At 41.2% G+C, this 13,667-nt stretch overlaps 1 protein-coding gene across 3 annotated transcripts in view; it reads left to right on the forward strand.

The window, feature by feature from the left end:
- Positions 1–13,667, forward strand: part of myo5b (myosin VB) — a 132,046-nt gene that overhangs the window by 71,400 nt on the left and 46,979 nt on the right. For all 3 annotated transcript variants that reach the window (XM_084046111.1, XM_084046110.1, XM_084046112.1), the window contains 3 exons: positions 6,207–6,446; positions 10,353–10,589; positions 11,134–11,221. In XM_084046111.1, coding sequence (XP_083902237.1) covers positions 6,207–6,446; positions 10,353–10,589; positions 11,134–11,221 — 565 coding nt within the window. The remainder of the gene's footprint in view (positions 1–6,206; positions 6,447–10,352; positions 10,590–11,133; positions 11,222–13,667) is intronic.

Genomic DNA, 13,667 nt, shown 5'->3' on the forward strand with positions numbered 1-13,667 from the left:
ACTGTTGGCCACTACGCAGCTCCACTAGAGCAGTTGGGGTTCAGTGCCTTGCTCAAGGGCACTTCAGTGGTGTTGGGGAAGTGGTGAACATTCACTTCCCCACCCAGATTTTTCCTGCCGGTCCGGGGATTCGAACCGGCAACCTTCCGGCAACGAGGGCGCTCCTCTAACCTTTAGGCCACCACCCTGGTGAAACCTTAAAGAACAGGCTTCATGTCCCACCGCATTAAAATGTCTAACCACAGGCCATTTTTCATCCTTGTTTCTAATATGACTTTTATCTTCTGAAATCCTCACTTTAAGTTCTCTTTTGGTTTTACCCACGTAACAAAGGCCACAAGGGCATTTGAGCAGATATACCACAAACTTAGTTTTACAGGTGATGATGCTTTTAACATCCTTTTTTTTTTTTTACCTGAATGTGGTTGTAATACATGATTCCCTCTGATCATTGCATTACAATGAACACAGTTGCCCGTAGGCAAATCGGACATAAAATGTGGAACATGACAGTCTGCTCTCACTAAAGAATCTCTTACATATTTGGCACGTTTGTGTGCAAAGATGGGGGGCTCCTTGAATACATGACCCACATTAGGGTCACTTGATAACACGTATCAACATTTTTTAACAGCATTCTTAATGTCAGTACATAAAAGGGAATAAGTTGTGGACAAAACCTGGACTCCCCTGCACGAGCATGCTTAGGAGTTAGTAAGCCAGACCAGACCTAAATTGACACTTATTAGCCCGCGGACCCCCATTTCAAAAGATATGCCAGGGACCCCCATAAGAGAAGATTTTTTACGGCTCTATAGCAGTGATTCTCAACCATTTTAATTTCAAGGACCCCTAGTTTAACATGCATTAGGCTACAGACCCCCATTTAATGGCATTTCTATCTCTGGGACCCCAATTCATATTGTAAAATCAATGTTAATCTAACTCTGAGAGTGTACAAATGGAACCAAATGGACCCGTCAGGGTCCATTTGGTTCCATTTGTACACTCTCAGAGTTACAGACCCATAAGGGTCCATTTGGTTCCTATCCATCATTTAGCTGGGTACCCCCTGGAACCCCCTCAAGTACCCCTGGGGGTCCCCGGACCCCACTTTGAGAACCATGGAGCTAGACCTCTCTTTCTCTCCAGCTCTCTCTAAGTTAGTACTAAGCACTTTGTTACCAGGGCAGGAATTTCACGGCGGCCATGGCCGTCGTGGCCCCTCCTCATTGGCCGTGTTGCCCCTCGAATAATGACATGCCTTCACGGCCACAGTGGCCGTGGTGCCCCAGCTGCGCCCAGCAACTGATTTCACAGTTTTTCCTCTGCGCGATTTTCCTGTCAATACGTGTTTTTTTTTTAGACACCAGTCCCTTTGGTTGAGCTGTGCAGCTACAACATGCACAGTTGGTACAGTAGGTTTGATTTTGAGCCTCCTATGAACCGTCGGAATCCCGCAACACAGTGTAATAGACACAAAAGCATTACCGGGCCAAACAGGAGATAAATCTAACGCAGCCTGTTGAACTAATCAATGGTAGGTTTGATTTCTACCCTGAGAGAGAGAGAGGATTCCGTAGTCCTACAGACCGATGTCCCCCGATTTTTTTTCAACAGCAAAATATAGATGAATAACATCTGATAAAATACAGCAAAATCCCCAAATTATGAGTCTTAATATAAAGCAAGCAACAGAATAACTGCAAACAAATTAAAAGTTTAGGCTATCAATATCATACAAAAGAGTGACCTCACCGCTCTGATGGACAAGAAATAAATAATCCTTTTGCAAACCACATCCATGTTCTGTTCGTTTGTCAACAATGATCTAAATGGGAAGTTTATTTCAGCAGCTAGAATGTGACAGTTTTAGTCCGTTTTTTGGTGCGCAACACAGCCCTCGTTTAAGTGAATTGCTTTCACCTGCTGCTGCTGAGCAGAGTGTGCGCAACAGGGCATATCTCCGCCAAGCCAGGGTGACCTACCCAGGCCCATGAAATTCATAGATAGATAGATAGATACTTTATTTGTCCTTGCGGAAATTCATTTTGTGCCAAGCTGCCATCAGGATACAAAAAATCACAAACACATAACATAATTACAAAATACATACAACATAGACAAGGCAACCAGTCATGGTTCAAGAGGCATCACATTACATTTTATGCACAGAACTGAGATGGGGCCTGTTTGTTCAGGAGTCCTATACTTGTAGGGACAAATGATCTTGAAGCCCTAGCCTGCAACATTGGCACTGTGTACCGTCGTCCTGATGGTAAAAGGTGGCATTGACTGTATAACGGGTGCGTTCTATCCCTAGCAATAGCTCTCCCCTTCCTAAGCACCCGGGTCTCATACATTGCTGCCATACTCTCATGTCGTACCCCAGCTATCTTGCTGGATACATTGATGATTTTATGGAGTTTGTTCTTATTAACCAATGATAATGAGCCATACAAACAAAACAGAAAGTCAGTGCACTCTCCACGAAGGATCGATGGAAGAGTACCATTACACTTTTTTCCACGTCATACTGTCTCAGTCTGCACACAAAATGCAGCCTCTGCTGACCTTTCTTATAGATGGCATCAGTGTTGGAATTCCATGTCAGCTTGGAATCAATCGTTGTACCCAAATACTTGTATTCCTCAACAGTCGCCACCCCATCCCCATCAATGACTATTTGCTGGTGTGCATCATGAGCACTAGTCCTAAAATCAAATATAACCTCCTTAGTTTTCTTAATATTCAATTGAAGGAAGTTACTCTTGCACCAACCAGCAAACTCATCCACTGTTCTTCGGTAGCTTATCTCATCGTTCTCAATCAGACCAACAATAGCTGTGTCGTCTGCAAATTTAACAATACAGGTGTTATCTGAGTCACTCCTACAGTCGCTTGTGTACAGAGTGAACAATACCGGTGAGATCACGCTCCCTTGCGGAGCCCCCGTGTTGGTTGTAATGGGGAGAGATATTGCTTTATTCACCCTGACATGTTGTACCCGAACAGTCAGGAAGGACTCCACCCATCTGATGATATTGGTGTTAACACCCAGGTCATACAGTTTCCCCATCAAAATATGACGTCTCATCGTGTTAAATGCCGAAGAAAAGTCTACAAAAAGTACCCGAGCATATCGTGTCTTTTTTGGTTGGTCTAGATGATAATAGATCTTATTAAGCATAAGAAGAAGAGCGTCATCAGTGCCCCTCCCCTTTCTATATGCAAACTGCAAGGGGTCCATTTCATGTTGACGCACATTTCTAAGGAGGTCATTTAAAATAATGCGCTCCAAGCTTTTGATTATCAGTGATGTCAAGGCAACTGGCCGATAGTCATTAAGGACTTTGGGATTGGACATTTTCGGCACTGGAACTATAAGTGAAGTTTTCCACGCTTTTGGAATGTAGTGCGTATCTACTGATAACTGGAACATGTTTCTCAGTACAGGGCTGAGCTGTTCCCTACACTCCTTAAGCACATAACCCCTTATCCCATCGGGACCCGGTGCTTTGCGTGGGTTAATTCCTTTGAGGGTTCTACACACTCTGTTATTAAAAGTGATTGACCACTGCCAAATTCATATGCAGGCATAGTAGCCAATTAGAATGAAATCTGCAAAAACTGACTCATATACTGATACAGAACCATATATTGGCTATATATTTTCGCTGTCGGGTGAAAATCTTGTATGTTCCTTTTTTATTATTATTTAAAAACAATTTAAAATGGTGAAAATAGCCAATCTACAAGCTGTAATTATTAATAATTAAGAAATACTATATTTTAAAGAGTGAAAAATCAACTAAAGTCATTATTAGTGCAAGTTCAATCACATTTCATTTGAATGAAAATAACTTGTGGGGAAAATACATAAAATATCTCATCTGTGAATCTAATGATTAATGTGACCCCTACTTCAGTCAGTGAAGTCCAGGGCTGAATGTGACACATTGAGACCTATATAACTAAATATTGGTCATTTGCCAACACATTATTTTGTGAAATAAATGGGTTATATTTCACAGATAGTTATACTATTCTTATAATATATTAAAATACAATCATCCTTAACCTTCAAGTTAAATGCATTATTTCCGTGGACTTAAAAAAACATTTTTGGACTTTAAAATATATATTTTTTTTGGATGGCCTTCCTGCCCTGGCATTTGGCCTTTGTGCCCTCCAAAAAATTACAACACCAAAGGCCAAGTGGCCTTGCCCCTAAGATGACGAAATTCCAGGCCTGTTTGTCACTGTAACCTTTAGTTTTGAAACGTTCACACAAGTCCTTCGCTTGCCTCTCGAAAGCACCGTCAGAACTACAGATTATTTTAAAGCACTGTCAGAACTACAGATTATTTTAAAGCACTGTCAGAACTACAGATTATTTTCGTCCTAAGTAGTTGACTGTAAGGTAAGCTTCTCTTTAACCCAGAAGCGTGATAACTAGAACAATGTAAATAATTGTTTCTATCAGTTTGTTTTCTGTAGACACAAGTTGTTATCTTATCTACATCTCTCTGTACCAATATATCCAAGAACGACACTGATTTTCTGTTAAACTCCAAAGTGACTGATATAGACGGCATTCTAGAATTAATATAACATATAACATAACATAACCAACATTTTAACCAAGAAGAAAAATGATTGTTATTGTTATACAAAGTCAAACTCTAATTTACCCATAAATACATTAGCGTAATTTGGGGAGCAGGGACTGCCCATGCTCACCCCTTGACACTGTAAATAATATGAGTTTTCACATTTTAAATAATTCTTGTTTAACACAAGTTGAGTCAGATCAGTTAGAAAGTCAGTAGGGGGAGTTTGAGGCTCTCTCTCGTTCAAGAAATAAGTTAAGGGCCTCAATCCCTTCTCTATGAGGAACATTAGTGTACAAACTAGTCACGTCCATAGTGCACAGGAGATCTGAGTTAACAGTGTTCTGAACAGAATCTAATTTGTTTAAAAAATCTGTGGTGTCTTTAACAAATGAAGGAAGCTTGGCTACCAACTGCTTAACATGTATTTTTAGACATAGGTTCAGTCAAAGACTGATTTCCTGCTAGTATAGGACGTCCAGGAATAGGTTCAACCAAACTCTTATGTATTTTAGGAAGAGAGTAAAGACTAGGTCGCACAGGACAGGATGCATTTGAAACATGAAGTCATATTGATTGTTTTGAAATGAATTGGTCGCCCAGGGCCCTCTTGAGAAACAGTTGTATTTCTTGTGCAAACTTTACAGTAGGATCAACACATAGGCCTAAAGGCGTATGAAAGACTCAACTGTCTTAGGATTTCAGCTCTGCAAGAAGTGTTATTCAACAGCACTATCGCCCCCCTTTGTCTGCATTACGTATGACAATTTATTGTCTCATCTTTTGCTAAATTAGCCAAAGCTCGCATCTCTTGAACAGTTGCATCAGAGTGAACCTTAGACTGTTTGTTAGCGCGAAAAACAGACAAAACATTTTGTTCAACAAGTCGTGGCGACAGAGTGATTAAAAGTCTGACACATACACACCACGTAAACCGTTGGTTCTCAAAGTGGGGTCCGGGGACCCCCAGGGGTACTTGAGGGGGTTCCAGGGGGTACCCAGCTAAATGATGTATATTAACCAAATGGACCCTTATGGGTCTGTAACTCTGAGAGTGTACAAATGGAACCAAATGGACCCTAACGGGTCCATTTGGTTCCATTTGTACACTCTCAGAGTTAGATTAACATTGATTTTACAATATTAATTGGGGTCCCAGAGATAGAAATGCCATTAAATGGGGGTCCGTAGCCCTAATGCATGTCAAACTGGGGGTCCTTGAAATTAAAATGGTTGAAAATCACTGCTATAGAGCCGTAAAAACCTTCTCTTAGAGGGGTCCCTGGCATGCATATCTTTTCAAATGGGGGTCGGCGGGCTAATAAGTGTCAATTTGGGGGTCCTTGACATGAAAAAGTTTGAGAACCACTGACGTAAACAATACATACACATGTACACACAACACATACACACCACATAATAACCAATACATACACATGTAGACACACACACACACACACACACACACACACACACACACACACACACACACACACACACACACACACACACACACACACACACACACACACACACACACACACACAAATGGATTTATTTTCCTCCAACACACCCACGTGCTTTGTGTTCCAGTTCCTGCTCCACCACAAGGCCCTGCTCATCCAGAAGACGGTTCGAGGCTGGCTGGCCCGGCGGCGCTACGGGCGGGCGCTGGGCGCCGCCGTCACCATCCAGTGCGCCTGGCGTAGCGTGACGGCGCGGCGGCGCTTCAAGCAGCTGAAGATCGAGGCCCGCTCCGCCGAGCACCTGAAGAAGCTCAACACGGGCATGGAGAACAAGATCGTCCAGCTGCAGAGGAAGATGGACGAACAGGTAGGAGGACAGTGTATTAACCCATTGAGACCTGGAACTGTGTCGTTTTTAGATTCGAGCTAAAAAAAAAGCATTATTTTACACTTTGGGCTATTTTTGAAAAATCGTGAAAATGTGTGCAAATCTTTGAATGTATATATTTTTAAAGTGAACATTTTTAACTTAAATCTTTGCTTCTGGGGGGGTCCCTGGAACAAAATATTTTGATGGGGGTCCACGGCCAAATACATGTCATTTTGGGGGTCCTTGACATGAAAAAGATTGAGCACCACTGATATAGAAACACAGGTTTTTCAGAAAACTGTTGAGATTTAGGAGACATGTAGAATCGGCTTCAGGTCTCAATGGGTTTATTATGATGAACAGGTAGGAGAACAGTGTTTATTATGATGAACAGGTAGGAGAACAGTGTTTATTATGATGAACAGGTAGGAGGACAGTGTTTATTATGATGAACAGGTAGGAGAACAGTGTTTATTATGATGAACATGTAGGAGAACAGTGTTTATTATGATGAACATGTAGGAGAACAGTGTTTATTATGATGAACAGGTAGGAGAACAGTGTTTATTATGATGAACAGGTAGGAGAACAGTGTTTATTATGATGAACAGGTAGGAGAACAGTGTTGGTTATGATGAACAGGTAGGAGAACAGTGTTTATTATGATGAACAGGTAGGAGAACAGTGTTTATTATGATGAACAGGTAGGAGAACAGTGTTTATTATGATGAACAGGTAGGAGAACAGTGTTTATTATGATGAACAGGTAGGAGAACAGTGTTGGTTATGATGAACAGGTAGGAGAACAGTGTTTATTATGATGAACAGGTAGGAGAACAGTGTTTATTATGATGAACAGGTAGGAGAACAGTGTTGGTTATGATGAACAGGTAGGAGAACAGTGTTTATTATGATGAACAGGTAGGAGAACAGTGTTTATTATGATGAACAGGTAGGAGAACAGTGTTTATTATGATGAACAGGTAGGAGAACAGTGTTGGTTATGATGAACATGTAGGAGAACAGTGTTTATTATGATGAACAGGTAGGAGAACAGTGTTTATTATGATGAACAGGTAGGAGAACAGTGTTTATTATGATGAACAGGTAGGAGAACAGTGTTTATTATGATGAACAGGTAGGAGAACAGTGTTTATTATGATGAACAGGTAGGAGAACAGTGTTTATTATGATGAACAGGTAGGAGAACAGTGTTTATTATGATGAACAGGTAGGAGAACAGTGTTTATTATGATGAACAGGTAGGAGAACAGTGTTTATTATGATGAACAGGTAGGAGAACAGTGTTGGTTATGATGAACAGGTAGGAGAACAGTGTTTATTATGATGAACAGGTAGGAGAACAGTGTTGGTTATGATGAACAGGTAGGAGAACAGTGTTTATTATGATGAACAGGTAGGAGAACAGTGTTTATTATGATGAACAGGTAGGAGAACAGTGTTGGTTATGATGAACAGGTAGGAGAACAGTGTTTATTATGATGAACAGGTAGGAGAACAGTGTTGATTATGATGAACAGGTAGGAGGACAGTGTTGGTTATGACGGCACATTCTGATTGTAGTTTTAGTCATAGTCTTTTGAATGAAAAGCCATTTAGTTTTAGTCATATTTTAGTCATCTGAAATGTTTTAGTTTTTGTCTAGTTTTAGTCGACTAAATATAAGGTTATAGTCGACTAAATTTACAGTTGATTTAGTTAACATGTATGTTGGCGGTGCCTTGATGGCGTCGTAATGGATGATTTTACACTTGGTTGCGCTCTGAAAATAGCCGATCTACAAGCTCACAACGCGTCGCTGCGCGACGCGTTGTGAGCTTGTAGATCGGCTATTTTCAGAGCGCAACACCCGAGCGCAACCAAACATAAAATGACTTTTAGTTCTACTGGATCTCTTCTCCACTAGTCCCTCATTTTAGTCTAGTTTTTATTTGTTGACGAAATAAGTATTAAAGACAACATCTTTAACTCCGATCTGTGCTTCAGGGGGGGGTCCCTGGAACAGAGAGATGGGGAGTTTTTTTTAGATGGGGGTCAGCGGCCAAATACATATCATTTTGGGGGTCCTTGACATGGAAAAGTTGGAGCACCACTGATTTAGCAACATAGTGTAAAAACAATAAATGTATTTGGCCGCCATCTCTAAATGTGTTGTTCCAGGGACCCCCCAGAAGCAAAGATATGAGTTACAAATGTTTGCTCTAAAAATATATATATATATATTCAAATATTTGCACACATTTCAGTGTTCAGTGTGTTTTAGTGTTCTAAAACACTAATATTCTGTGTAACGTAGTAATTGAGTCAAGGTTACTGAACAGAGGCGGTCCGATCAGGCCGATAGCAATCACCAATACAATCATGTGGGAGGGCATTTCTATTTATTATTAATATTAATATTATTATTATTTATTTTTATTTTTGTATTTATGCATGTAGAATGCATTTTTACCATTTATTTTGTAGCAATAAAAGACAATTTCCAGTGTCTTGAGACATATTATGTCTCAAAACACTGGCTTACAGTTGAATTATTGGCGACTAAAGAAATATGAATTGAAGAAATGAAGACAAATACCGACCATGCCTCTGAACATTGGCTTGCAGTTATTGCACATAGCCTAATGCAATAATAATAATAATATTAGGCTTGTCGTTCAGAATGGGAAATAATGAAGTTGTCCTTTTGAGGAGAAGTAGAATTTAGAAGTCACTTTAAGTTTAACATGAGGGAAAAACTCCCCCTTAACTGGAAGAAACGTCAGGCAGACCCTGGGCTCGAGGGTGGGAGGGGCCTTCTGCCTCGACCGTGTCGGGGGGAAAGAAGAGAGACAGAGGAGAGACAGAAAGAGATACAAGTAGTAACACTAGTAGCAAATATAATAGTGTAAGATAGTATATGATAATATAATATATAGGGTTGTCCGATATTGGCTTTTTTACCGATAACCGATATACCGATATTGTCCAACTCTTAATTACCGATACCGATATCAACCGATACCGATATATGCGGGGATTATTGTGATTAGGGTAAGCTCAAATTTCATATCACACACACCATATACAGTAAAAACTCCTGTAACTTATTTATAAAGCAAAAAAAAAAAAAAAAAAAAAAAAAAAATTTTTTTTTTTTCAAAAACCGATACCGATATTTTCCCGATATCAATTTTTATGCTAATATCGGCCGATAATATCGGGAGGCCGATAAAATCGGACATCCCTAATAATATAGTACAACAATAATGTGTATGCAGTATATAATGGTATAATATCAGAATGTTAAGATAATATACAGAATAGTGGTATAGTGTAGTGTAGTAGAAATCCACGGTCGTGCTCCATGGAGAGGCCCGGTCCGCAGTCACAGTCTTGAGCCGCAGCTGGGGGTCCGTAGTGACAGTCCATGGACCTGCAACGCACTATGAGCTTGTAGATCTGCTATTTTTATACAGCCAAAGAAATCTTAACATGACACAGATGCGTTCCCGGTCTTAACCCATTAAGACCTGGAACTTTGTCATTTTTAGATTTGAGCTAAAAAAAGCATTATTTTACACTTTGGGCTATTCAAAAATAGCAGATATACATATCATTTTGGGGGTCCTTGACATGAAAAAGATTGAGCACCACTGATATAGAAACATAGGTTTTTCAGAATACTGTTGAGATTTAGGAGACATGTAGAATCGGCTTCAGGTCTCAATGGGTTAAAGGGTTAAACACACTGACACAAGGATCACAGCTGCCATTAGTGACGTTGATTGCCTAGCGGTCAAATAGGGGTTCCGCGATTCCGCGAATCGCGCGGGGGGGGGGGGGGGCTAGCTAACAGCAAATAGCTAACAGCTAACACTTTATTTTCTCATCCACTGACAGTCTAAAGACTACAAGTCCCACAATGAGCAGCTGGCGGTGGCTAACAGCGCTCTGGGCGGTGAGCTCAACAAGCTGCAGAAGGAGCTGGAGACGGCGCGCAGCCGGCAGGCCGACGCAACGCAGCTCCTCAGCCTGCAGGAGGAGCTAGAGAGGCTCAGGGCTCAGCTCCTGGAGGCCCAGGAGACGCGCAGCAGGATGGAGCAGGAACACTCTCGCCACAAGGTGGCGTGGCAGCAGGTCAGTAAGAGCTCTCTCAACGGGCCTGAAAATGAAAGGGCCCCCCGGACCTAACCTGGGCCCTACTGGGCCGGCCCGAGGCCCGAACAATTACCATACTTTTATGCTCGAAAACCCCCAACCCCCGAAAAGTTGTCGTTGTGTGCTTAATGTCCTCGAAGTCACGCATCCAACAAGCTTTGAACTGAGCAGATAAGACCTTCTGTAATGGACAAAACATCTTGAAAACGGACACTTTCGCCAATTTTTGATTGAGTTTTGGTCGTTGTCGCCCGTTTTTCTTTAATAACACGGGCTAGGTATTCAATTCATAGAAAAATAATCGATAGAATAATCACTAAGAAAAGAACTGATATTTACATCGTTGTTCAAGAGGAACTGGCACAACTAAAGTTTTGGGGAATTTATTTTTCTTCTAAGTAGCAAACGTAATGAATGCATCAAATCGCTGAAGACCTTACGTTAATGAGTTAATGATTCCAGCGACACACTCTTTAATGGGATCTTTATCTTTATCTAATGCTGTTGTTGTGTTTTTCTTCAGAGGGTGGAGGAGCTGGAGAAGGAGAACTCCTCTCTTCACAGTGAGAAGGAGGAGATGAGCAGACTGCATCAGTCCAAGAACGCTGAAGGTAAAGAACACATGTGTTCTGTTACACCAGGCTTCTTCAATGTTCTTCAGGCCAGGCAGGGACCCCTTAGCTGGGAGAGAGATGAAGCAGGGACCCCCCCCACTACATATTGTATGAAATGATGTTGGGCAAGGGCACTGTGGTAGAGGTGTGGGTTGTTGCTCCACTCCGCCCAAGTGGAGCTTACTATGAGACCGTGCTCGGGTTGTGTGCAGTGGCGTGCACAGACATTTTGAGGGGCAGGTGCTCAAGTAAATTACATTTTTTTTTTGTTTACTTGGTCTGGTCTTTTTTCTTTCCCTCTACACCTATATCTCTTTGCCAAAAAATAGCAGATCTACAGGCGTTGTGGGCTTGTAGATCTGCTATTTTTGGCTAAAGTTCTCCTCAGAAAAGGGATGCTAGGTTTCGAGTGGTTATGGTAAAAAGAAAAATCATATCGCATAAAGATTTGGCGGACCCCCTGTAGTAACTCTGAGGACCCCCTGTTGAAGACCCCTGCTGTGCCCTGCCTGTGGCTCTGTGCCTCTGTGTGCACTGCCTGTGTGCAGCCGCGCCCCCATGTGACTCGCGCTCTCATTGGCTGCTGACAGATGTCAGAGTGGAGCTTACGATGAAACCAATTCCGTGCATACATAGATGACTAGGAACAGGGACGTGCACAGATAGACTCTAAGTGATGCTAGAGCACCTGCCCTTTGCCCTCTTGACCAGAAGTGCCCTTTTGAAAAAAAGAAAAAAAAAGTTTTGTTTTTTTTCCCAGTTTACAGCAGGGGTCTTCAGCAGGGGGTCCGGGACCCCTGTAGTAACCTCAGAGTTACTACAGGGGGTCCGCCAAATCTTTATGAAATTAGATCATTTTTCTTTTTACCATAACCACTCGAAACCGCTTCCCTTTTCTGAGGAGAACTTTAGCCAAAAATAGCAGATCTACAAGCCCACAACGCCTCGCGCTGCGAGGCGTTGTGGGCTTGTAGATCGGCTATTTTTGGCAAAGAGGTATAGGTGTAGAGGGAAAGAAAAAAGAGCAGACCAAGTAAACAAAAAAAAGTATAATTTACTTGAGCACCTGCCCCTCAAAATGTCTGTGCACGCCACTGACAACTACGAAACTCCGTGCATAGGACAACCATACCCCCCCATTCACTTCAATACGAGGCGGACCCAGTCATGTGACTTTCTCTCTACGCTCTCCCCATCACGGTGAAATAACACAGATTACAAGTCCATAAATACACAACATAACAATTTAAAAAAGACCAAAAAAAGGGCTGCGTTCGCTTCCTGCATCTTACTTGTGTAGTTACCTTGCCAGGATGTAACTCCAAAGGTGGACAAGGAATACAAAAATAATTTCTCCATTGACTAGAAATTGATCATTTCAAATATGCTCCTCATTGACTTACATTGTACGGTGCAGAGGCTCAAGAGGAGCTCTTTCAACACATACACGAACACAAACAAAGCTGATTCAGACAATATAGAACATCACCAAACCCACTACTGTTTGTTTTTTAAATAAAAATGTTAACTTCCTGTTGATTTTGCTATTTTTATTAACAAGAAAACCTGGACTGGATCTTCAAATAGTAAAATCAACAGGAAGTTAACATTTTTATAAAAATAAAAAAACGGTAGTGGGTTTGGTGATGTTCTATATTGTGTGAATCAGCTTTGTTTGTGTTCGTTTACGTGCTGAAAAAGAGCCTTCGGAGTGGTTTCACTGTACAATGTAAGTCAATGAGGAGCATATTTAGAATGATCAATTTCTAATCAATGGAGCAATTATTCTTTTAGATTTCTTGTCCGGATTTGGAGTTGCATCATGGCAAAAATAACTACACAACCCAAACCTCTACCACAGTGGTCTTGTCCATTAACCCTTTAAGACCTGAAGAAGCATCTGTGTCACATTTTCATTTGAGCTAAAAAAGCATTATTTTACACTTTGGCTATTCAAAAATAGCAGATATACAAGCTCGTAGCGCGGCACCGAGTGCCGCGCGCGCTACAAGCTTGTATATCTGCTATTTTTGAATAACCCGTGAAAATGTGTGCAAATCTTTGAATATAAATTGTTTTAAAGCGAAAAAAAAGTACTGTAAATGAATCTTTGCTTCCGGAAATCCCTTGAACATATTTTTTTAGATGGGGGTCCGCGGCCAAATACATGTCATTTTGGGGGTCCTTGACGTGGAAAAAAGAACCACTGATATTATGGCGATATAAGTTTTTTCAAAAAACTGTTGAATCCCCCAGAAGCAAAGATTTGATTTACAAATGTTCGCTTTTGTAACTCAAATCTCTCAAGATTTGCAAAAAGATAACGATTTTTCAAAAATAGCAGATCTACAAGCTCATAGCGCAGCACTCGGTGCCGCGCTATGAGCTTGTATATCTGCTATTTTTGAATATCCAAAGTGTAAAATAATGCTTTTTAGCTCAA

The sequence above is a fragment of the Gymnoscopelus microlampas genome (genome assembly GCF_963454915.1).
Source record: "Gymnoscopelus microlampas genome assembly, chromosome: 21".
Classification (NCBI taxonomy): domain Eukaryota; kingdom Metazoa; phylum Chordata; class Actinopteri; order Myctophiformes; family Myctophidae; genus Gymnoscopelus; species Gymnoscopelus microlampas.